This window comes from Papio anubis, chromosome 2 (assembly GCF_008728515.1).
Source record: "Papio anubis isolate 15944 chromosome 2, Panubis1.0, whole genome shotgun sequence".
NCBI lineage: Eukaryota > Metazoa > Chordata > Mammalia > Primates > Cercopithecidae > Papio > Papio anubis.
Window position 1 is genome coordinate 48,444,488 of NC_044977.1, and position 24,873 is coordinate 48,469,360.

General features: G+C 51.6%; 1 protein-coding gene and 1 long non-coding RNA gene across 6 annotated transcripts in view; one reads left to right on the forward strand and one right to left on the reverse strand.

Moving 5' to 3' along the window:
- The window catches only part of EFCC1 (EF-hand and coiled-coil domain containing 1), a 43,672-nt gene extending 19,331 nt beyond the window's left edge, over window positions 1–24,341 (forward strand). The window contains exons 4-10 of one of the 5 annotated variants that reach the window (XM_031663087.1): window positions 9,917–10,031; window positions 14,167–14,324; window positions 16,364–16,508; window positions 17,718–17,883; window positions 21,187–21,327; window positions 23,048–23,117; window positions 23,929–24,341. In XM_031663087.1, the coding sequence (XP_031518947.1) occupies window positions 9,917–10,031; window positions 14,167–14,324; window positions 16,364–16,508; window positions 17,718–17,883; window positions 21,187–21,327; window positions 23,048–23,117; window positions 23,929–24,065 (932 nt within the window). In that variant the 3' untranslated portion in view covers window positions 24,066–24,341. Of the gene's footprint in view, window positions 1–9,916; window positions 10,032–14,166; window positions 14,325–16,360; window positions 16,509–17,717; window positions 18,010–21,186; window positions 21,328–23,047; window positions 23,118–23,928 lie in introns of those variants that run through there. The other 4 variants (XM_031663086.1, XM_031663088.1, XM_021922720.2 and 1 more) reach the window with 4 other exon arrangements.
- On the reverse strand, window positions 9,060–10,010 carry LOC108581050. Its single transcript, XR_004182086.1, has 2 exons — window positions 9,946–10,010; window positions 9,060–9,544 (listed from the first exon to the last, which is right to left on the reverse strand). It is a non-coding gene; the product is annotated as an uncharacterized LOC108581050 (long non-coding RNA).
- Window positions 24,342–24,873: the final 532 nt, after the last annotated feature.

The following is a 24,873-nucleotide window of genomic DNA, read 5'->3' on the forward strand; positions in this document are numbered from 1 at the left end:
AGTAGCTGAGACTACAGGCGCCCGCCACCACGCCCGGCTAGTTTTTTGTATTTTTAGTAGAGACGGGGTTTCACCATGTTAGCCAGGATAGTCTCGATCTCCTGACCTCGTGATCCACTCGCCTCGGCCTCCCAAAGTGCTGGGATTACAGGCTTGAGCCACCGCGCCCGGCCCAGCCTGATTAAATTTAAATAGCCACCTGTGACTGTGGTTACCACATTGGACGATGCAGGCCAGATTAAAACACTGGGACACCACTGCAGAAATTTATACATTTATTTGAGGTTTTAGGGGGTAAAATGAGAAATGGAAAAGGAAAGATGAACAAGCAAGAAGCTGTAAACAGAGGATGGGAGTTAATATTTGTCAAGTGTTTACTGTGTGCCAGACACATACATCCCTAATTTAGCCCTGACTTGCACCCTATGAGCTTGGGTGACTTATTCCCATTTAAAAGACTAGGAAGGCTGGACACAGTGGCTCATGCCTATAATCCCAGCATTTTGGGAGGCCAAGATGGGTGAATCACTTGAGCCCAGGAGTTCAAGATCAACCTGGGCAACATAGTAAGACTCCATCTCTATAAAAAATACAAAAACTGGCTGAGCGTGGTGGCGTGCACCTGTGGTCCCAGCTACTGAGGAGGCTGAGGTGGGAGGATCACTTGAACCTGGGAGGTTGAGGCTGCAGTGAGCCAAGATCACGCCACTGCATTCCAGCCTGGGCAACAGAGTAAGACCCTGTCTCAATAAATAAATAATAAAATGATGGGGAAGTTGAGTCTCAAAGAGGTGAAAGACTTGGTAAGGCACGCTTATTGGAGTGGCTGGCCCAGGATTAAACAGACACAGGCCAGATACCCCTCTTAAAAGGCTGTGTGAGCCCAGAGGCTCCAGGGGAGGGGGCCAGGAAGGTTATAGGCTGGCTGGGCGCTCGCAGATGGGAACCCTGGACACCACCCTTCTGAAGGCTGGGCATGGTCCAGTGTGCTGACCCGGCAGCCTCCAAGTCCAAATCCACAGGGGTGGGCACCTCATAGTCCCAGGGTGAGGCTGCCGTGGCCAGTGGGATCTAAGCCTGAGAGCTGGGAGGGGTCTGGAACAGGGCATCTCCTTGGGAGCAGTATCTCCCCAGGGACTTTCTGGAAATTCGTAGGGAGGAGGGTTTGCCTCAATGACTGGAAGGGTGGTGCTCCTGACAGGTGAGGGGCCCTGCCAGGGAAACAAGCCTCTGGGCAGATCCTGTACAACCAAGCATCACCCCAAACCCCACATGAGCTCCATGTGTCCTGCTGGACACATTTGTGCTGCGCAAGCCTCACTTTTGCCATGATGATCTGAGGCTGGAGCCCACCTCTGTCTTATGTATAAACACAGGGTTTTCCACAAGGTTTTAATATACAAAGGGTTTTCCAAGAATCTGATGCTGTGTGAGTTGAGGGAAGGTCACACTTTGTTTTGTTTGGCATTTTCCAAGAGTTGCTCATCATTTCAGAGGCACATCAAAGACAGTGACAACACTCATGGTGCTGAAGCTGCTGGCAGGGAATGCCTGGCCTGTAGTCCCAGCTACTGGGGAGGCTCAGGCAGGAGAATCGCTTGAACCCGGGAGGCAGAGGTTGTGGTGAGCTGAGATCGCGCCATTGCACTCCAGCCTGGGCAACAAGATTGAAACTCCGTCTCAAGAAACAAACAAACAAAAAAAACCCAAAAAACAAAAAACACTGGCAATCCTTATGCTTGTACTCCTGTGAGTCTGCGTAGGTGTCTATTTATCAATCCCTCTATTAATCTGGATATTTTAAAATGCCAAATATAGGGAAAGATTATCAACAACATTCAGTTGAATGTTACCTGGCCCCTCTTAAATTTAAATGTATCCATCACAGGCAGGTTTAAGTATCTGAAAATTTCATTGTTTATGAGTATTTACATATCGAAATGTATATCATAAAACTCTTTTCCTTTTCTTTCTCTTTTAAATTACCATTAGGGCATCACATTAATTTTCTTGAAGTACATCTGAAAATAGGACATATTATGTATTCAGTTCATTTTGGGATAGCACAGGGCCATTGTAGAAAGAGGGTGTCAGTATGTTAGGATCGGGGTCCCCTGCTGTGAGGGGCAGAGGTGGCTGGGGCAGGCACAGAGCTCTGCTCTCACAGCACCCAGGGCTCACCGTGTGCTGGTGTCTAAGCATTTGCCAAGCTTCAGATCTCCTAAGATCCATGTCATTTTTTTGTCATATCTATATAGCACCTGTATTATTTAATTAATATTTTTCCTTAAATTGACTCACTTGTTTACCTAGATAATTGTAAAAGGAAGTTATATCACTGTCATAAATGTAAAACTAAGATGGTTTGATGTGCTCATTAAATTTTTTAGTACACATTAAAATAAATGCTTAACTGTTTACAACAAGTGCACATACTCCTAGCCATTCATCTGAGTGCCACCTAAAATTATCTCAAATATTAGCAGGGGCAGGAGCTCCACAAAGTTTAGAAGGACTATGTCATTTTATTTCATCCTCATAGGACCTCCAGGCCCAGCTAGCACAGAGCCCCCAGCAGTGTTGACTGATTAATCAATCAGGAAAATGAAATGGAGGCTCAGAGAGGGGGAGGGAGTTGTGCAGGTCACACAGCGAAGCCACAGTCCGGAGGGTGGAACCCAGGTTTGCAGCTCCTGAGATCCACCTCTTTGCATCACAGAACTGAAGGAGGGGTCTGTTGCATGAAGATCTGGAGCCAGGAGCCAGGAGTCACCAGTGCAGTGGAAGGGAGGAAGAGCAACATCTGGCCCTTGTCAGATTGTGTAACCCCCTGGGCTGGTGGCCAGATGTGACCATCGGCCTCCAGCAGGAGGAAGACATCAGAGGCTCACCCAGCCTCCGGGTGCTGTGCAGATGTGGCCAGCTGGAGGGAACACCCAACCGCACACAAGGACTCTGGGGTCTGCCAGGAAGTGAGGATGTGAAGGGAGAGTGGGTGGCTACCAGGGCCTGCCTTTCCCCAGAACTGCCTGGAGCCCTGACAGAGGTGCTTCAGTAATGCCCGTTGAGTGACAAATGTCTCTGCAGCTCACAGAAGGCCCCCAGCCCATTTCCCCCATGACTTCCGAAAGACAGTGGCCCAGAGGTGCGGCAGGCAGGAGTGAATGTGGGAGTTGCAGGCCGGAAAGCACGGGGCAGGGAGGTTGGGCCTTTGCCATGCTTTTCCAGCACCGGTTCCCAAGCTGTGGTTTGGAGCTGAGAAGTCTCTGACTTCTGACAGTTGCTAGCCTCTCTTGGATGGACAGAGAACAGGCTCGGGTTCAGAGGCAGACAGAAAACAAGATCTAGCTACAACTGACTAACTGTGTTTTATTGTTGCTTTATGTATTTGTAAGGTGTTAAAAGGAAAAACTTTAGACAAATTAAATTTAACAGAGTTTACTTGAGTAAAGAACAAGTCATGAATTGGGCAGCTGGCAGGGCCAGCAGAGGTTTGGGGAGCTCAGCCTGCTATTTGTTACAAACATATGCTTCTAAATTGGGGTTTGATTTCTTCACATACTAAGTTCGGCTTCAGATCATCATTCAAAGTACAGAGACAGCCTCAGGCTAATGGCCTCTTGCTTCTTTTTTTTTTTTTTTTTTTTTTTTTTGAAATGGAGTCTTGCTCAGTCGCCCAGGCTGGAGTGCAGTGGTGTGATCTCGGCTTATTACAAGCTCTGCCTCCTGGGTTCACGCCATTCTCCTGCCTCAGCCTCCCAAGTAACTGGGACTACAGTTACCCGCCACTCTGCCTGGCTAATTTTTTTTGTATTTTTAGTAGAGATGGGGTTTCACCATGTTAGCCAGGATGGTTTCGATCTCCTGACCTCGTGATCCACCCACCTTGGCCTCCCAAAGTGCTGGGATTACAGGTGTGAGCCACCGCGCCTGGCTGCCTCTTGCTGCTTAAATTTAACAGTGGTTACTATTTATGGCAAGAGATGCTGGGTTTTCATTATTGGTTATAATATTTACTACAAAATAAAATATGTATTAGTAAATAAAAGGACAAATGACCAAAAATGTCTGCAGCTTAGGAATCTGCATTATCCTATCACGTAGGGTCCACCCCTCTCTGAGGTGCACAGAGGACTTAACCCCATTCCACAGGACAAAGCTGATAGGAACTGGGAATGGTGGGACTCAACCCATGTCTTGTGGCTCCAGATCTAGTGCTCTTCCTTCTCTGGCCTTTCTGGAACAATCCAAGAGCACGTGAGTAGGTGATAGGAGGAAACTGGATGCTTACCCAGGCTCTGGTCTTGTCCCTGGCCTGGCCTTTCCTTGCTCTTCCTCCCCTAAATCTCATTCATTCATTTGACAAACCTTCATTGGGCCACTCTGTCCCTGTGCTAACTGTCCTCAAGGAAATCCCAGTCTGGTGAGAGAGAAACACCATAACACACCACACGAGGGCTCTGGGAGCCACACCTCTGAGAGGTGTCTTATTCGTATTTATTTGTTCTGCTGTAACAGAATACCACAGACTGGGTAATTTATAAAGAAAAGAAATCGGGCTGAGTCTGGTGGCTCACACCTGTAATCCCAGCACTTTGGAAAGCCGAGTCAGGCAGATCACTTGAGGACAGGAGTTCAAGACCCTCCTGGCCAACATGGTTAAAATTCGTTCTCTACTAAAAATACAAAATTAGCGGGGCATGGTTGCACACACCTGTAGTCCCAGCTACTCGGGAGGCTGAGGCAGGAGAACCACTTGAACCTGAGAGACAGAGGTTGTAGTGAGCCAAGATTGCACCACTGCACTCCAGCCTGGGTGACACAGCAAGACTCCATCACAAACAAACAAAAAACAGAAATTTAGCTAAGTGTTCTGGAGGCTGGGAGGTAAACGGCATGTCACATCTGGCCACAGGCTTCTTGCTGCATCATTCCAGGGAAGAAGGTGGAAGAGCAAAAGAGGGAGAGAGGGAGACAAATGCATTCCTGTATCTGGAGCCCACTCCTGCAGTAATGGTGTGGATCCACTCGTGAAGGCAGAGCTCTCATGGCCTGATCACCTCTTCAAGGCCCCACCTCTCTACACTGTTGCGTTGGGGATTAAGTTTCCAACACGTGAACTTTGGGGGACACATTCAAACCATAGCAGAGGGAGAGGTGAGTTCTGAGAAAGTGACATTTTTGTTGGGGTGGGAGAATGAAGAACCAGGAGGATTTTCTGGGCTCTACTTGCTGGAGCTGGGGTGTGTACCTTTCAGGCAGAGGAATCTGTGTGGGTTCAGAATGTGGTCGTTTGACAAGTTTGTTTGCATAAAAACACTTAAGACAGCACCTAGCACACTATAAGCTCCATAGAGGCATTGGCTATGGTTATTATCATGTGCAAAGACCTCAAGGGTGAGGCACAGGAAGTTCAATGGGTCTGGCTGTGCTGCCCATGGGTCATTGCCAGCAATGATACTGGAGGGCTGGGCTGGGTCAGATCTTGGAGGCCTCTCAATGCTGTGCTAAGAACACGTTTGTTTGTTTGTTAGTTTGTTTGTTTTTGAGACAGGGTCTCACTCTGTCATGTTGGAGTGCAATGGTGTGATCTTGGTTCACTGCCACCTCTGCCTCCCAGGCCCAAGTGATCCTCCCACCTCAGCCTCCAGAGTAGCTGGGACCACATGCATGTGGCCACCACACCTGGCTAATTTTTGTATTTTTGGTAGAGATGGGGTTTTGCAATATTGCCCAGGCTGGTCTCACACTCCTGAGCTCAAGTGATTCACCTGACTCCCAAAATGCTGGGATTACAGGTATGAGCCACTGCACCCAGCCTGACACTCAAGTTACTTCTGTTGTCCATATGGAGCCACAGAAGCATTTTAAAAGCTGACCTTTGATCCCTTCAGCAGCCAGAGTGGAGTGGGGACTGGAGGGGTGGAACTGAGGTAGGAAGCGGGGCAAGGGGACATCTTTCCATCCATAGGGCCCACCTGAACAAAATATGTTCTTCCAAACGAATTTTGCATTGTAACTTCAGAAACTCCTTGTGGTGGGCTGGGATATTAGGGATCTGGACCTCTCTGGGAAGCCACAGTAGGCTCCGGGGCTAGGTGTGTCAGAGCTGTGTTCAAGGAAATGGCCATGACGACACATGGTTGTGGGCTGCTGCTGGATCCAGAGAGTGAAGACAGACAGCATGTTGCAGGGGCAGGGGGCAGCTTGGTGACCTTAGAGCTGGGGGTCAGGATGCTGGACCTGCAAGTTAGGAGCAGGAGCTCCCAGCCACTGAGTGTGACAGAGAGGATGGGGCCATAGCATTCGGCCCACCCAGCGAGGCCACCAGCAACTCTGTCCTCAGTCAGCTGAGCCAAGAAACACCAAAGGCAGTGCCACCGTCTCTCAGAGCCAACTCCGGGGAGCAGATTCTTTTAATTATTATTATTATCATTACTATTATTATTACTATTAGAATTTGTATAGCATTATTTTTGTTTTGATCTTTTTTTAACTTTTTAGAATTGGGGTACATGTACAGGTTTGTTATATAGGTAAACTCATGTCACTAGGGGTTTGTTGTGCAGATTATTTCATCACCCAGGTATTATGCCTAGTACCCAATGGTTATTTTTTTTCAGCTCCTCTCCCTCCTCACACCCTCTACCCTCCAGTATGCCCCAGACACTGGGGTTCTCTTCTTTGTGTCCATGTGTTCTCTTCATTCAGCTCCCACTAATAAGGGAGAATATGTGGCATTTGGTTCCTGTGTTAGTTTGTTAAGGATAGTAGATTCCAGCTCCATTCGTGTTCCCACAAAAGACATGATCTTGTTGTTTTTTATGGCTACATAGTATAGTGTATATACACCATATTTTCTTATCCACTCTGTCATTGATGGGCACTGGGTTGACTCCATGTCTTTGCTGTTGTGGATAGTGCTGTAATGAACATTTGCATGCACGTGTCTTCATGGTAGAATGATCTGTATTCCTCTGGGAATATGCCCAGTAATGGGATTGCTATTGGCTCTTTGAGGAGTTGCCACACTGCTTCCCACAATGGTTGGACTAATTTACAGTCCCACCAACGGTGCATAAGCAGAGAGCACACTCTCACATGAAACCCACGCTAAACCCCTGGGCCCTGTGGTCCAGTCTCAGGGCCAAAGGCTGTCAGGTTTCTGGAACCAGAAAATTCTAACAAAACTTTTCACAAACCTGGACACCCACTAATGAAGTGACAGATTTGAAGTCAGTCCGCCAAGCAACATTTTGTGAACATGTTTTATCAGATTGCAGCATTTATTTATTTATTTATTTATGAGATGGAGTCTTGCTCTGTTGCCCAGGCTGGAGTACAATGGTGTCATCTCGGCTCACTGCAACCTCTGCCTCCCAGGCTCAAGTGATTCTCCTGCCTCAGCTTCCCAAGTAGCTGGATTACAGGCACACGCCACCACACCTGGCTAATTTTGTATTTTTAGTAGAGATGGGGTTTCACCATGTTGGTCAGACTGGTCTCGAACTCCTGACCTCAGGTGATGTATCCACCTTGGCCTCCCAAAGTGCTGGGATTACAGTGTGAGCCAAGATTGCCCCATTTTAAATCGCCCTTTTGCAGGTCAAAAGCGGTAAAAATCACTATTCCATATGGTTCAACCCCCACTGGCTTCCATCATCTATAAGATAAATAAAGGTGTGATTTTTTAAGGTCTGTGTCTGGTGCCAGCGGGTGAAATGCAGAGTGGACAAGGGAATGAGGTCAAGGTCTGGAGGTGGCAGAGTCGGGTTCAAATCCCCACTCACCCCAACCACCTGGTAACCTAACCACTTCCTCCTCTGAAAGATATCAACCAGGGGGTGAGCGTTACTCCAACAGCACACACAGCCCCAGCTAGAGGAGGGGTGCCCTGCCAGGCCACTCAGCCCTCTCTGCCTCCTTTCTCCGCCCATTCCTGTCTGCTCTGGGTCCTCTTCTCTAGCTGTGCTGTACTCTTTTCTGTCCCCAAACATACCCGCTGCCTATCTTCCTCCACCTAGTACTAATTCTGCTCAACCCCAGGTCTTGCTTCCTGCAGGATACCTCCCCTGCTCTCTCCGGACTCAACGCCCCGCTTGTCTGTAGAGGGAGTGGCCCGAGGCCAGTGGACACGCCCTGGAGGGAGGGCTGTGTCTGCATCCCCTGCCTGACCTCCTGGTGCTCCACCCAGAGAAGCAGCCCACGGAGGGTGGGGACTTGCAGTCCTTCTCCCCTCCTGCCCCTCTACCTCCCCTGCCAACCTGCACAGACCTGGACATAGGAGGTGCCACACAATACAACAGCACTTTGCCAAGCACCCTCCCTGTGGCACCCTTGGGTTGGGCGCTGGGGTGGAACTGAGTGGTTGGCCAGATGCTGAGTAGCTGTGCATGACCTCCAGGTGGCCAAACCCAGTGGCCACTCTTTGGGCGGTCAAGTGGGTGATGGCACACTTCACCGAGGGAGGAAGGAGCAGATGGAGGAAGACCAGGACAAGTTCAGATGGCATGAGAGGCTGTGAGAAGCCTGTGGGACACCCAAATAGAGGTGCCACAGTTAAGTTGGGGCGCTTGTCAGGAACTGGATCTGAGTCCGAGGTTCAGGAGAGAGGCCAGAAGTGGAGATAAGAAGTTGGAAGTCATGGGCATGCAAAGCCATGGCGCTGGCTGAGACCCCTCCTAGAGTGAGTGCACATTGAGGAGAGAAGAGGTCCTCAGAGGGCGTCCCAGGACTCACCAGCATTAGGGGTCGGGATGGAGAGGAGAAATTGGCAAAAAGGCAAGGAGTGCCAGGGAGGCAGGAAGAATCCCAGAGGAGAGCAGTCTCCTGGAAGCCATGGGAAGATTGTGTAAGCGAGGAAGGAATCTGGTGTCCAATCCTTTGTTCTTAGGCCAAGTCAAATGGGTGCTGAGAATCGGCCACTGGGCTTGGCAGCCTAGCGCTGTGGGTGATGTGATGGGGACCAAGACATGATTGGGGCAGCGTGTACAGTAGGCACAGTGCTTTCAAGTTTTCTGTCAAGTAGGGCAGAGTAAGGGTGGTAGCTGGGAAAGTCATATGGTCAGAGGGTGTTTTGTGTATTTGCTTGTTTGAAGGTGGAGCTATTATAGCATGTGAGTGTGATGGGGGATGGCTGATCCTGCTGAATAATCCAGCAGAGAGAGGGGCAATGGGAGAAGCAGTTGAATACCGTTCACTAGACAACAGTAGCACGCCCCAGGGCTCCCTGAGGAAGCACTTGTTCCATTTCTCTGCAGCCACATTTTACTTCTTGGAAAATTCCAAAGAGTGTCCTCATCTGTCCTGCTCTCCAGATGGCTCTGTTCTCTTCCCAGCTTCACTGCCTGTGACCTGGAGTCACCCACTGACGACGGCAGCTGGGCCGGGTCATTCCAGAGTGTGCCTTCCAAGCTTCCCTTATGCCTGGCATGCGGGCCTGCAGCCGTCTGCCTGAGTGCAGACCCCGCCTCTCACACGGTGCGGCTTCCTCCACTTCTTCCTCCACAGCTTCCTCCAGCTCTTGGTGCTTTGGTTTCCTCCTCTGTAAATGGAGATGATGACCTTACCTATGTCACAGGGTTTTTGTGAGGAAGATGTTTGAAGTATCGAGAGTGGCTTTCAGAACACTGAAGGGTTTCGTTGGTATTGTCGTTGCTGTCCGTGCAGGAAGCTGTGCCTGGAGCAGCTTTCTAAGACACATGCAAGTGCTAGGAGGTGGAGTGTGGGGATCCAGTCCACCCCAGGCAGCCTGTGTCAGGAAATGTTTAAACAGGCCCCTTGGTAAGAGCTGTCCCTCTATCTCATTTTGCTTGTTGAAACCCTTAAATGATTTAGGGAATAGAAGAAGCAGCAGCATCTCATAGTGGGATTTCGGTATGTCTAATTCAACCTCCAACTGTATTCACAATTCCAGCCGCTGAAGTCCCTTACCTGCTGACATACCTCCTCTGCCAAGAAGCTCACTGCGTTCCACAGCACATCATCATCATTCTTCATCAGCAGTTCCTGCGAGAAAGTTGTTCCTCCCAGTGAGCTAAAATCACCTCCCTTTGATTCCCCAACTCCCATCTTTGCTGTCTCACCCCAGTTAAACACCTCCCTATGGGGCCATATAACCAGGTACTTGCCTCTATCCTTGTGTCTTGGAGACAGTGACCTTATTCCCTTGTGTCTTTTCTTCTCCAGGCTGGAGCCCGTGGAGTAGGGAGATTCTGGCACCTCCCCACTGAGATCTCAGCTATTATGACCTAAGCTGTAGTCACGCGGTCTCACATTGAAGCAAGAATCCCCACCAGGGGGTTTTTCACATTGGTTGCTGCTAAGCAACATGCCCGTTCTCAGCTTGCACTGGGGGACGCTGAATGCAGGATTTTATGAATCAGAGTCATGGGCTCAAAAAACACGAAATTTCAGGGTTAGCCCTGGCTTTAAGCAAAGCCTGACCCAGCAGCTCAGCTGATGTTACTAAGGGCCCTGTTTCTTTTGCCGTCATCTTTGGGCTCTATCTGCAGCCCCCAGAATCTCTGGACGGTCCCCTCAGAGTCACAACTTCCCGCCTCGTCGGTCATCATACTCGGAGTCCTCCTCAGGCAGGCAGAGAAGGGGGTCTGCGGGAGAGGACGCCACTGAGGCCCGGAAACGCCTGCAGACGCTCCTTGTGTTTCATTGGCTCCCCGTGCAGCCCTGGGCCACTCACGGTGGCCAGGGTGGGGTTATGCTGATAAGCACGGGGAGGCCCCACGGGCGGGGGCGGTGCTTGCCGCCGAGGTGCCAGCGGGGAGCTGGCCACCGGGAGGCGCTGCAGGGCGGCCCCGGCGCCCGTGGGCTAGCGGGCCCTCCAAGTGCCAAGTCCACCTGACGGAGCCCCGGCCGGGAGCCCGCGCCCCTCACCTGCCCGGACTCTCCGCGGGGCCTCACCCCGGTCACGCGGATCAGCCGCGGGAGGCTCCCTGCCTGCCCCTCCTGGGTGCTGCAGGGCTTCCACCTGCGCAGTGAGAGGCCCAGCAAGGGGCCGTGGCTCCGAACAGCACCTCCCGAGAAGGAGGTCTTTGTGTTCCAATAATATTTGGTCGTGGGAAGTCCACTCAGCGAGTCCATATAAAATGGGGACTCTTGGGTCGGGCGCAGTGGTCCACGCCTGTAATCTCAGCACTTTCTGAGGCCGAGGCGGGCGGATCACCTGAGGTCAGAAGTTCCAACATGGAAACCTCGACTCTACTAAAAATACAAAAATTAGCCTGGCATGGTGGCGGGCGCCTGTTGTCTCAGCTACTTGGGAGGCTGAGACATGACAGTCGCTTGAACCCAGGAGGTGCAAGTTGCAGTGAGCCGAGATCACGCCACTGCACTCCAGCCTGAGTGACAGAGCAAGACTCAGTCTCAATAAATAATACAAATAAAAATAAAATGGGGACTCTTTGGAGATTGAAAAATAAAGCTACAATGTATGAAAATGAGTTATCATACTATTTAATAAAACCAGGTAGTATTTTCAGCCATTTCATTCTTTTTTTTTTTTTCTTTTTTTTTTTTGAGATGGAGCCTCACCTTGTCACCCAGGCTGCAGTGCAGTGGTGCGATCTAGCTTACGGCAACCTGCGCCTCCTAGGTTCAAGCAATTCGCCTGCCACAGCCTCCTAGGTAGCTGGGATTACAGGCGCCCACCACCACACCCAGCTAATTTTTGTGTTTTTAGTAGAGATGTGGTTTCACCATGTTGGCCAGGCTGGTCTCTAACTCCTGACCTCAAGTGATCCACCCGCCTCGGCCTCCCAAAGTGATGGGATTACAGGTGTGAACCACTGTGCCTAGTCTAGTCATTTCATTCTTTAAAAATAATCTCTATGACTGCAGTACAGTGCTCTCATTCTTAGACCAAACACAGAATGATTTAGGACTGATTATTCCTTTTAGAGTAATTTTTCCAATAACACTCTGTAAGAACACAATGGTGCACCCTTACCTTTATGGTTTTTGTTTTTTTTGTTTCTGGAGGTTTTCTTTTTGCAGCTTTATCATGAGGCGGGTCACTTTTGCAAAAATATCTCAGGCCTTTGTTGACTTTCTTTCTTTGTTGTTTTTTTTTTTTCTTTTGAGACAGAGTCTTGCTCTGTTGCGAGGCTGGAGTGTCATGGCGTGATCTCAGCTCACTGCAACCTCCACCTCCTGGGTTCAAGTGATTCTCCTGCCTCGGCCTCCCGAATAGCTGAGATTACAGGCACGTACCACCACGCCCAGCTAATTTTTGTATTTTTAGTAGAGACAGGGTTTCACCATGTTGGTCAGGCTGGTCTCGATCTCTTGACCTCGTGATCCACCAGCCTCGGCCTCCCAAAGTGCTAGGATTACAGGCGTGAGCCACTGTGCCCAGCCTTGTTGGCTTTTCTAAAGGTTTTCTTCGTGCAGCAGAGCACTCTCCTGATGCTCCTGGCTGGTGCTTATCCTGCTGGTTTTCTCTTCCTTGGTTGTAATCCAGTCCAGCCCTGCCACAGCCCTGCATCAGTGGCTCTGCCTGCGATTCGAGTTCTCCCGTGTCCCCCTGACCAGCACCACTTGGCCTCCCCTTTTCCAAGATGTGGTTTTGGTTCATATTGGGTTCTATCGGGTTGTTATGATGAGATGGGTGTGGGACAGATGCTAGTATAAAGTGGCCAGTTTAATAAGTGGCCCTTTTATTAGTGAATATTTTCATGTTATGACAGATTTTTCTTTCTTCCCCTGTCTTGTAACTGCAGGGACATGGAAAAAATGAATATTCAAAAGGTCAGGCCCTTAAAATATCAAGAAAAGTGATTGGTGGGGTGTAATGTAGGTTCCCCAAAGCCCAGAGAAGGGAGATGTTTCAGTTAAAGGCTTTCGGGGACAAGGAATAGAAATGCAATTTAAACTAGTTGGGTGTGGTGACTCACATCCAAAATCCCAGTGCTTTTGGAGGCCAAGGCACTGGAGGATCTCTTAAGACCAGGAGTTTGAGAACAGCCTGGGCAACACAGTAAGATTCTGTCTCTTTTTTGTTTTTTGTTTTTGTTTATTTTGTTTTTGTTTTCCGAGACAGAGTCTGACTCTCTTGCCCAGGCTGGAGTGCAGTGGTGGATCTCAGCTCACTGCAACCTCCGCCTCCTGGGCTCCCAGGTTCAAGTGATTCTCCTGCCTCAGCCTCCCAAGTAGCTGGGATTACAGGCGTGTGCCACCACACCTGGCTAATTTTTATATTTTTAGTGGAGACAGGGTTTCACCATGTTGGCCAGGCTGGTCTAGAACTCCTGACCTCAGGTCATCCACCTTGGCCTCCCAAAGTGCTAGGATTACAGGATTCTGTCTCTATTTTAAAAAAAAAAAGTAGGCTAGGTGCAGTGACTCATGGCTATAATCCCAACACTTCAGGAGGCCAAGGCAGGCAGATTGCCTGAGCTCAGGAATTCGAGACCAGCATAAGCAACACGGCAAAACCCTGTCTCCACAAAAAAGTACAAAAATTAGCTGGGTGTGGTGGTGCATACCTGTAGTCCCAGCTAATTGTGGGGCTGAGGTGGGAGGATTGCTTGAGCCTTGGAGGTCTAGGCTGCAGTGAGCCAAGATCATGCCACAGCACTCCAGCCTAGGTGACAGAGAGACCCTATCTCTTAAAAAAAAAAAAAAAAAAAAAAGAAAGAAAGAAAGAAAAAAAAAGTAGCTGAAACAATGAAAAAAAAATTTTTTAATTCCCTTATAACAAGAAGTCCAGAGATGGGTGGCCCTAGGGCTGGTGAAGTCAACAGCTAAAAGACATTAGGGCTTTTGTTCAACAACTCAGTAATTCTCTCAGACATTTTTTCATGTCACAAGACAGCTGCTGCCGCTCCAAACATCACATTCTCATATGACAATGTCTAAAGGCAGGAAGGAAGGGGCATTTCCTTTCGTAGAGTTTTTTTTTTATAAGGATGAAAATCTGTTCCAGAAGATTTTGCCTTGAGTCCCATTGGCTAAAACTGGGTTCCATGCATGTGTCCTAGCTGCAAGGGATGCTGGAAATCCCAGTATCTAGCACTTCCTCCTGGACTGTGGGAAGCTGACTCTGCCAGGGTGACAATGGCTGTTCATAGACAGCTTGCCCATGTACAGTGGGGAATGAAGAGTCCTGTACTCTCCTTCTCAATGCCTGTGTCTCTCCCACCACTGCAGGTCAGAGGACTCCCAGATCCCAACCCCACAGTTAGCCAGCCCAGAGCCAGGAGACAAGAGTAATGAACCTGAAGATGCTGGGACCAGAGACCCAGACCCCACTCCAGAGGGAGCCTGGCAGTCAGACAGCAGCTCTGGAAGCAGAGCCCTGGATGAAGGTTTGTCCCTGTGTGCCCAGTCTTCCTGCCAGGCTCACAGTCCCTCCGGCTATGCTCAGCCCCGTTCTCAGGGTCCTGTCTGCATCCATGCTACCCGTGCGCCCAGTCTTCCTGCCAGGTTCATAGTCCCTCAGGCTGTGTCAGCCCTGCTCTCAGGGGTCTGTCTGTGTCCATGCTACCACCAGCCTCCAAACAGAGCCCACTCCCACCAGCTACCCAGGCTGGGCTGGGGCCCTTTTCCCTAGCCCCATAATCCTAACAACCTAGGCCTGGAGAATCTGGGGGGTTTAGAGCCATCAGGAGGTCAGGATACCTCAAGATGTTCCCAAACTTGCCAGGTGGCCAGGGTCACCTTTAAAAGCATGGATGCAGGCTGGATGTGGTAGCTCACACCTGTGATCTCAGCGCTTTGGGGGGCTGAGGTGGGTAGATCACTTGAGTTCAGGGGTTTGAGACCAGCCTGGCAACATGGCAAAAGCTGGCTCTACCCAAAATACAAACAGATTAGCCCAGTGTGGTGGCATGTGCCTATAGTCCCAGCTACTTGTGGGCACTGAGGCAGGAGGATCACTTGAGTCTGGGAGGTCGAGGCTGCAGTGAGCCGAGATTGTGCCACTGCACTCCAGCCTAGGTGACAGAGTGGGGCCCTGCCCTACCCCCCAAAAAAAAAGAAAAAGAAAAAAGAAAAACATGGATGCCCAGGCCCACCCCGGATCTCTGCATGTGATTCTCTGGGGCGGTGGCGGTGAGGTCATAAGCCTGGTTTTGTTTTTAAACAGCTGTATCGGTTAGGACATCGTTTGTCTCCCAGTGTCAGATCATTCAGCCCAAACCGGCTTAAGTTAAAAGAGAATGTATTGGTTCACGTAGCTTCAAAGTCCACGCAAGCTTCAGGCACAGCTGAAATGCCAGCAGCGCCGCTGTCTCAACGCCTGGCCCTGCGTTGCTCTACAGCGATTCATTTCACAGGAGGCACTCCCCCCATAGTGGCAAGATGGTCACCAGCGGCTCCAGGCCCGGTCCTCTCAACTCCCAGACCAGAAGCATGGAGGGCATTTCTCTTCCCTGCAAGTTTTGAGTCCAAGTCTTGGGCTAACTCCAGTGGCTCCCACAGGGTTCCTTGCCCTTCCTGAACTAGTCGCAGAGGAGGCTGCACTCAGCCTGGCTGGGCCTGACTCAAGTGCCCCTGGAGCTGGGTAGAGAGGAAGAGGAGGAAGTGGGACTCCCCTGGGGACAGGGATGGGGACTGAGGTTGGGCAGCAGAACACCAGGGGACCACACAGACCCCCGGGCTTCCTGATGCTGCTGCAGGCGGGAGCCCACCGTCAAGGCCAAGCAACACTGGGGACCACAGACAGTCACATGTGTCACACCCCCTTCCTCCACATTACTCCAAACATTAGATGCCTGCAGTTCCCTGAGCACTGAAAATCTGTCCATCCTGGTGCCCGTACCTTGAGGAACCCACCCCAGCTCCTAAGAGACTGGCTTGGCCTTTCCTGACTGGGGTTGCCACGGCCTAAAATGGAAATAACACTTATCTCTGAGACCACAGACAGGGCCTGGCTTGTGTCATCTTAGAAAACAGGGAAGAAGTCAGGCACAGTGGTTCATGCCTGTAATCCCAACATTTTGGGAGGCTGAGACAGGAGGATCACTTGAGCCCAGGAGTTTGAGGCTGCAGTGAGCTATCATCACACCACTGTACTCCAGCCTGGGTGACAGAGCAAGATTCTGTCTCTTTTTTTTAAAAAAAAAAAAAAAAAAAAAGAGAAGAAAAAGAACATTTCTCCCCATGTCCCTGTGTAAAGTCCCAGGAAGGGGCTCTGACTGGCCAGCTTCACTCTTGGGCTGGTCACATTACAGGGAGACAGAACCAGCCTTGGTGGCCTTACCACACAGGAGCCTGGGACGTGGGGGGTGGCTATCTCAAGAGGGGACATGGCACAAGAGCCCTCCCCTCGGGCTGCCACCTGGGGAGGGATGCCTGGTTCCCCACCCTTTGTCCTGCATCCCCACATCCTGTGCTTCCCCAGCAGTGGACGAGCAGCTGTTCCGATCCGTGGAGGGCCAGGCCGCCTCTGACAAGGAGGAGGAGGAGGAGGAGAAGTGGCGGGAGGAGCAGAAGATGCCAGCAGCCGAGGCCAAGACACTGCTGGCCCGGCTCTCCAGCTGCAGAGGCAGGTGTGTGACCCGTCTAGGGTCAGCCACTGTGGGCCTCAGGCTCTCACACTCAGAGGTGACCAGGGAAGCCAGGAGCACCCAGGAGGCTGGTTAGCCTAGCTCAGCCACCTCCCAGCCCCTCTGCGGCTCTGTCCCCTTGTCCCTCAGGGGGAGGTGGGAAGGCCCACCAGTATGTAGAGGATGAAGTGGGATGACCTTCCAGGGTACAGCTCGTGGCTGGCTTGAATTCCCATTCGTGCCTTCTCACCAGCACCTGCACTGGAGCTCTTGTGGCACTCCCAGACACCAGTGTCCCTCTCAGACCCCTTCCCAACCCATCACCCCTTGCCACACACCATTTTCACAGCTCTCCAGCCTGGCCCCAGGCCGGTGCTGGCTCCCTGTTTCATCCTCACCTCCACCCTCATGGGGACCGAGGACAGGCCCAGGACACCTGGGACACCTCGGACAAATCACCTGGCTTCTCCGAACCTCAGTCTTCTCGTCTCTAAGATGGGATGGTGACACTTGTGTGGCAGAGGCTGTGTGAGGATTTGAGGTCAAAGATATACAATGCCTAACAGGTGCCTGGTGCACAGGAGGTGGGAACGCTGGTGGGGGCAACAGTTATTATTGTATGGTAAAATGCTGTTGATTTTCTGGAGTTGTTGTTACCACCAATTCTTCATGTCAACAGCAAGCACTTATGAAGCACCTACTACTTGCCAGGCAAAATCTGAGAGACAGGGAAAATTGCAGTAAACCAGACAGTGGCCTCCTCTTTTGGATCCTCTAGTGAGTGTGACAGGCGTGAGGAAGAGGGGTCACACAGGGGCAGGGACAGAGGCGGGACAGGGAGATGCAGGGAATGCCTCTCTCTCGGAATAAGCAATGCAGATGCTGGGGGAAGAGCATTCCAGGAAGAGGGAAGAGCAAGTGCAGAGGCGCTGAGGCATGTTGGAGGGACCGCCAGGAGGCCACTGTGGCTGGAGCAGCATGAGTGTGGGTGGGTGGGAGGGAAGGTCAGAGAGCTCACGGAGCAGATCAGGTGAAGCCTTTGGCTTTTCCTCAGAGTGAGGTGGGGGCTGTGGGAGGGTGCTGGGCAGGCAGGTGCCGTGGCCTGGCTTTGCTTTAGGAGGTCGACTCCACACCAGCACCACCTCTCCGAGGCTGGACAGAGTGGGCTCTGGGAAGCAGCCCCTGCAATGCGGGCCCTCTCCTTTGCTGCAGGTGTGATGACCAGACGGCGGAGAAGCTCATGACTTACTTTGGTCACTTCGGCGGTGCCGACCATGCCTGCACCCTGGGGGAGTTGGAGGCCTGCGTTGCCATGCTGGTGGAGCAGCTGAGGACTCAGGGCTGCGGTGGGAGGACCCTGGGGACCTCTGGGGAGGAGGTCAGCAGGTCCCAGAGATCAAAGGCTGGAGCAATTCTAGAGGATCTCACAGCTGGAAGGGTCTGAGGGATTGCAGCCAAGTCTCGTGCCCCATTCCCACATGAGTAAACCAAGGCCCAGAGGGAGGTGATTTCCTCTGATTTAAATTTAATAAGAAATCTTTTGGTTGCAAATTAAAGGATCCCACCTAAAATTAGCTTGATTGCAAAACAGGAATTTATTGGAACATGCAGCTGAGAAGACGATGATCTGGACTTCAGGCACAGCTGGGTCCAGGGACTCAGACCAGATTGTCTCCATCTGTCTGCTGTGTTTTTCTGTAGGAGGTGGTCTCACTTTCCCCTGCTTCAAAAGGGCTTACTTCATATGATGGGGGAAGGGAAGGCAGGACCATTAACAGCCCTAGACTTCCATCAGCCCACCTGGGAAGCCCTCAGAGGAAAATGAGTCTCACTCCTAATACACGAAATCTCAGGGAGGAACTCCGATTGGCCATCTCACTCATGTGCCCGTCCCTGGGCCAATCCCTGTGGTGGTGGGGCGGGTTCAGTGATTGGCATTGCCACCAAAGTCAGATGAAGTGGAGGAGGGGCAGTTTCCCAAAAGAAAGGGAGTGTGGTAGCAAGAAGATGGGGAGGGAGGCCGGGCATCCAGCTGTCTCCATTTCAATAAGACCACTTCGCATTTCTCATTCTCTCTACTCTATAGGAACTTCTCTATTCCACAGTAGCCAAGTGTGCAAGGCTGCTGAAAGCTGTCATTTCACTAAGCTGTTGCCCACTGTGCTTTTACGTACTGGTTTTGACATAGTTTTATATTTATACATATGAAATTCTAAGTCTGTACTGCTTTTTACTTATGCATGGCCTGATGAAGTCCTAGTTCCTTAAATAACTTTTTAAAAATGATACCAGCTGGCCGGGCGCGGTGGCTCAAGCCTGTAATCCCAGCACTTTGGGAGGCCGAGACGGGCGGATCACGAGGTCAGGAGATCGAGACCATCCTGGCTAACACGGTGAAACCCCGTCTCTACTAAAAAATACAAAAAACTAGCCGGGCGAAGTGGCGGGCGCCTGTGGTCCCAGCTACTCGGGAGGCTGAGGCAGGAGAATGGCGTGAACCCGGGAGGCGGAGCTTGCAGTGAGCTGAGATCCGGCCACCGCACTCCAGCCTGGGCGACAGAGCCAGACTCAGTCTCAAAAAAAAAAAAAAAAAATGATACCAGCTGACTTGTACGACCCATGAACCACACACTCGGTGCTGATGTGCTTTGTCTTACTTTATGTTCAAGGAGTCCAGTGAGGTAGGAAACGGGTTGAGAGAGGTCAGATGGGCTGGGCTGGGAGCCCATGCCTCATCCACGCCAGTGTGCCCCCCTTGAACCAAGGCAGCCACACCGTCCGCCCTGAGGCCAGGGGTTGAGTCACTGGGGGAAGGAGGGAGCAGAGGGGCCTGTTTGGGCTCCAGCCTCTTAGTGCGTGAAATCAGAGACCAAGACAGAAGGTAGCAGGCCCTGGAGTGCTGCAGTAGATTGGACAAAGACCAGGACTATGCAAATATTCTGCTGAAATGTGCAAAAGGAAACAAAGTCGAATGTCATTACAGGGCAAGCTGGTGTGGCTGCAGCTAAACCTTCCAGTGCGATCGGGTCTGCACCACCTCCAGCTTGTGGAATCCCTGCACCGGGATAGGGGCATCCCTCACTTACTCCCCAGAGAAGGCTGCTAACACCAAGTAGCACGGCATGGCGGTTATGTGCTGGAGCCAGGCTGCCGGGTTTCAAATCCTGACTCCATTTCCTATGTGACCTTGGAAAAGTTACTCAACTTTTCTGTGCCTCGGTTTCCTCACCTGTGAAATGGGCATAATAATGGTACTATACTGCATGTATCAAACAGGTGAACACTTGTGGTGAGTGCTCAGCAAACATGCGCCACAGCTCTCCCTGTTTCTAGCACTCTTTTGTGTTGTGCAGGTCTCCTAAGTTGAAAGTTGTTTCTACATTTTCTCCACCACCGCTCTGGTTTCCTGGAGGCCTTGATCTTGCCTGCCCAGGCACCCCTCAGGAAAGTCGTAGCCCTTGTGGCTGGGGAGGGTGCAGTACTGTGGGCCATCAGGAAATAAACTGGCAGTCACAAAGTTCTGAAGGGCATAGTCACTCCTTTTCTAAGAACATTTCAAGGAAACAGGGCTTGGAGGATCCTAAAATTAGCCGGCCTTCCAGTCTCATCCCTAGAGAGCAGAGGCACTGGGCCTTCCCTCCTCCTGCCCAAGCCCAGAGTGGACCCTGAGCGCCCTTGGGCACCACACTTTCCACTGCTTCTCTTTCCCTCCACTGGTGCCGGGGAAGGGACTGCCTCGTGCCTGGCATGCTTGCTTTAGAAGGCAGGGGCCACAAAGCACTTTGTGACTGCCTGGCATCCTAGTGTTACTGGGTACGACTGATGGTTTCGGTGGCTCCCTGGCCAAGAGTGGGCCCATAACTCAGACTGGGCCAACCAGGCCCCTCTCCTGGGACTCTCCATGCTGTGGGATGGGGATGGCTGGAGAGGGTCCTTCTCAGCTGTGGCTCTTGGATAAGAGGCTTGGGACACTCCCACTGTCTCAACCCTGTCCCATTCCTGAGGTTCTCCAGCTGCCAGTCCATTCTGGGATCTGCCCACTAGCCTGCTGTAAATTTCCTCTCTGTGTAAGCTAGCCAGTTTGGTTTCTGCTGCTTCCCACCAAACTTAATTTGTTAAAAAAAATAAAATAAAAGGCCGGGCACGGTGGCTCAAGCCTGTAATCCCAGCACTTTGGGAGGCCAAGACGGGCGGATCACGAGGTCAGGAGATCGAGACCATCCTGGCTAACCCAGTGAAACCCCGTCTCTACTAAAAAATACAAAAAACTAGCCGGGCAAGGTGGTGGGCGCCTGTAGTCCCAGCTACTCGGGAGGCTGAGGCAGGAGAATGGCGTAAACCCAGGAGGCGGAGCTTGCAGTGAGCTGAGATCCGGCCACTGCACTCCAGCCTGGGTGACAGAGCGAGACTCCGTCTCAAAAAAATAAAATAAATAAAGAAAGAAAAGAAAAGAAAATACAATACAACAAAACCAGAGAAGAGAAGGGAGAATGGAGTCCTTAGAGTAGGAAACAAAATACACAATTTTTACATCAGTCCAACCCGCTGTGTGGCTCTAGGCCACACACTCAGCTTCTCTGGGCCTCAGCACCAGCCTCGGGGAGATGGAGTAGTTGATCCGGTCACCTGGAAGGCTGGGGGAGGCCAGCAAGGTAAGCACTGAGCCCCCTTCTCTCCCCAGGCAGAGTTGCAGCAGAAGGTGGAAGAGAATGAGCACCTGAGGCTGGAGCTGCAGATGGTGGAGACTGAGAGGGTGCGGCTGTCCCTGCTGGAGGAGAAGCTGGTGGACGTGCTGCAGCTCCTGCAGAGGCTCCGGGACCTGGTAGGCTCACGGGAGCTGCCACACTCAGGGAAGGGAAAGGAGCTCTTGGAGGGAGCCCCACCTGTGTCAGGCACCAGGCTCTAGGCTCTCCTCACAGTAGGCAGCTGTTACCCCATTTTACAGATGCAGAAATGGAGGCTCAGAGGAACCAACCAAAAATAGGGTTGGGGGTCTCCCCAGGTCATTTTAAGAAGCTAATAAAACTCTTGTATGTATCATTTTCTGGTTCTGTTCTCAAAACCAGAAGAGGATAAATAGAAGAAAGACAAGAAAGGAAAATTATAAACTAACGTGACATTTAAATATGGATGCAAAATTATTAAACACAATACTAGCAAACCAAATCTGGCAGTGTTTAAAGAAATGCAACATGACCAAGTTGGACTTATCCTAGAAATTCAAGGATGATACCACATCAAAAAATCTATTACCAAAATATACCACATTGCAGATTAAAGGAGAAAGACCAGATGATCATCTCAATTGATGCAGAAAAGGAAGTCAATAAAATTCAATCTCCTTTGATTATAAAACTCCTCAGCAAATTAAGAATAGTAGAGCTCTTCCTTCACCAGATAAGGGCTCTCAACCAAATAGTTCATGCAGATCTCACACTGACTGGTGACGTGTTCAGAGGAATCCCCCTAAAATCAGATGTGGCTGGGCGTGGTGGCGCATGCCTGTAATCCCAGCACTTTGGGAGGCCAAGGTGGGTGGATGGCTTGAGCTCAGGAGTTTGAGGCCAGCCTGGCCAATATGGTGAAACCCCCATGTCCCATCTCTACAAAAAAAAAAAAATTTGCTGGGCATGGTGGTGTGTGCCTGTGGTCCCAGCTACTTGGGAGGCTGAGGTGGGAGGATTGCTGAAGTCCAGGAGGCAAAAGTTGGAGTGAGCTGAGATTGCGCCGCTGCACTCCAGCTTGGGTGACAGAGTAAGACCTTACCTCAAAAAAATAATTAAATTAAATTAAAATTAAAATCAGACTCAAGACAAGAATGCCTGTCATCACTGTTTTTATGCGAAGCAGAGGTTCCATCCAATGCAGCAAAATGAAAGGGAAAGGCTATAAGGATTAGAAAGAAAGGAAGACCCAGGTCTGTGGGGCTCTGAAGTGGGCTGTGCCCTGTGCGTCGGGCTGCCTGGGCCCCGGAGCTGCTGAGGTCCAGCCCAGTGTCCATATCCTGGGCAAGCAGAGACCTGGGGATGGGCCCCGAGAGGCCAGTCCTAGCCCAGGCAGGCAAGGGTAGTGGTTCCCAGCAGAGGCCATGGGCCATGCAGCCTCAGGATAGATGATGCGGCCCCTCCACCTCCCAGCTGGGTGCCTTTGGCAAATTTCGCTTTCTTTCCCAGCATTGCTTTTTTCTGCTGGTTAAAATGGGCATAATAAAATATGTTGTTGCAAAGATCAAATGAGCAAATGCATAAAAATGCTCTTAGGGTTATTTCCCAGTGTCTACCTGGGCACAGATGGTAATCCTTAGGTACGTGATCTTTGATGGCATGCATCCTGCCCACTGCCCCACTTACCCTCCAAGAGTCTCTGGGAAACACAGGGTGGGCAGCCTAGGGGTAGGGGGCCAGGAAGGGATGAGGGTTGGGGAGGGGCTTGATCTGTCCCCAGGGAGCTGCCCAGAAGCCCCTAGGAGACACCAGTTCCCATCGGCTGAACAGGGACACAGCAACCAGTCTGATCCAGCCCTGTCTCCATTTGTTTTTAAGAACATATCGAAAAGAGCCCTGGGGAAGATTTTGCTGAGCACGCTGGACGCTTTCAAGGACCCCACCCACGGTAGGAGAGCACCCCAGTCTCTCAGAGCCCAGGCAGTGGCTGGAGGGTGTCCTGAGGAGGAGACTCCAGCGTGCTTCATCCTTAGCATCTTGTCTACAAAACAATCATGTTATTCCTGTCCTGCATGCTTTAGAAAGTTGAAGGGGCTTTTAGCAAGAGCAGAGGCACAGAAGCCCCAGGCAGAAATGCCAGACAGAAGCCCAGTGAGGGGATGGGTGGGCGCCACCGGCAGCACTGCAGCCACATGCAGGGGAGGTGCCCCAAGGGTTTTTAAACCCCTGAATCCTTATGAGGGCCCTAGAAGGAATGAGTTGTTATCCCCTTCCTACAGAGGAAGAGACTGAGGCACAGGGGTCAAGTGCTGGCAGCGCCCAAGCCTGGGACATCTCTCTTAAGCACTCAGTAACGCGGACCCGGTGTTTACACGAAGCTCAGGGAGCAGAACGGCAGGAGTGCCAGCTTATGCCTGGTGCAGCCAGGCCGAGCTCCCGACTCACGGGGCTTCACAGGTTGACAGGGCAACCAAAAGCCCTTTGCTCGCTGACCTCCCCGGGCACCACTGGGCAGAGCTTAGGTGCACCCACTGCCCTGAGCAGTCCTTGCCCTCGTGGAGGAGATCAGAAATTGTGTGCTCCAAGTCCCCTCTCTGGGGTCCTCGGGGAGAGGTGGTCCACAGAGCGAGGAAGCTGGGCAGGGCTGGGGAGGGGCACAGGGGGTAAGGGTGGCTGGGTCTCAGGAAGGAGGAACAGTAGCTCTGTGGGTAAAGGCAAGCAGACTGATCCTGCCCTCCCTGCCTGCTGTTTCCCTCCAGTGGGGAGGCCCAGCCCCGCAGCCATCCTGGATGCCCTGCACCAAGCCTTGGCTGCCTGCCAGCTGTTGAGGAGACAGCCCTCCGCACCAGCCTCTGCAGCAGCTGCGCTCGCCAACCCCCTCCTCGTCTCCTGCTGAGGTTACTGGCCCAGCCTGTGGGCACCCTGCTCAGCCTGACTGCCTTTGGACCAGCCTCCATGATCAGCCCAACCACTGACAGCTGGTCTGACCACCATCACATCATCAGAACTTGAGTCTGTGCTGGCTCCTTCCAAGGTTGAGCCCAAGCCCAGAGCCTCCCACTGCAGTGCCTGGAAGCCACCCCTTCCTTGGGCTCCTCCACATTCCCTCGTAGCCCATGCATTCCTGCCACCAGAGTCCACATTAAAGCCCTGCAGTTGCTGGATCAGCCTGCACCTGATGCTATATCTTTCCCCTGCCCTCAGGGCAGAGGTGCCCACTTTCTAACTGAGTCTGACCCCGAATCTCTTCCCCAGGGTTTCAGGATCTCCTCCCCTCCCAGCACTGTCTCCTCCCTCCCACCAGCATGCCTGCTGCAAGGGAGACTGGGCCCAACCTTTGGGATACCTGGTCTGTAGGAAAGCACTCCACACCCCAGGAAATGTTGATGACTAGGAAAGGCTGCGGGAATTCCAAGGAATAATCACTGTAGGCTCCCTGGTGGAAGCTGGCCTTGAACCAGCTCTAGAAGACAGGTAGGATTTAGGCAAAAGAGAAGGGAAGGGCATAGAATCTAAGGTAACCGCAAGAGCAAAGGTGTGGAACCAGCAGGGAGCCTCAGGAATGCAGTGCTTGGAGCCCTTGCTCCTGAACACACACTAACTCCTGAACTGCCAGCCGCTCCTCCTGGGGTTGCAGGAAGGAGTGGCCAAGATGCCTGGTATCACCTAGCTTAAACTGTCATGAGAGAGAAAGAGCCATTGCC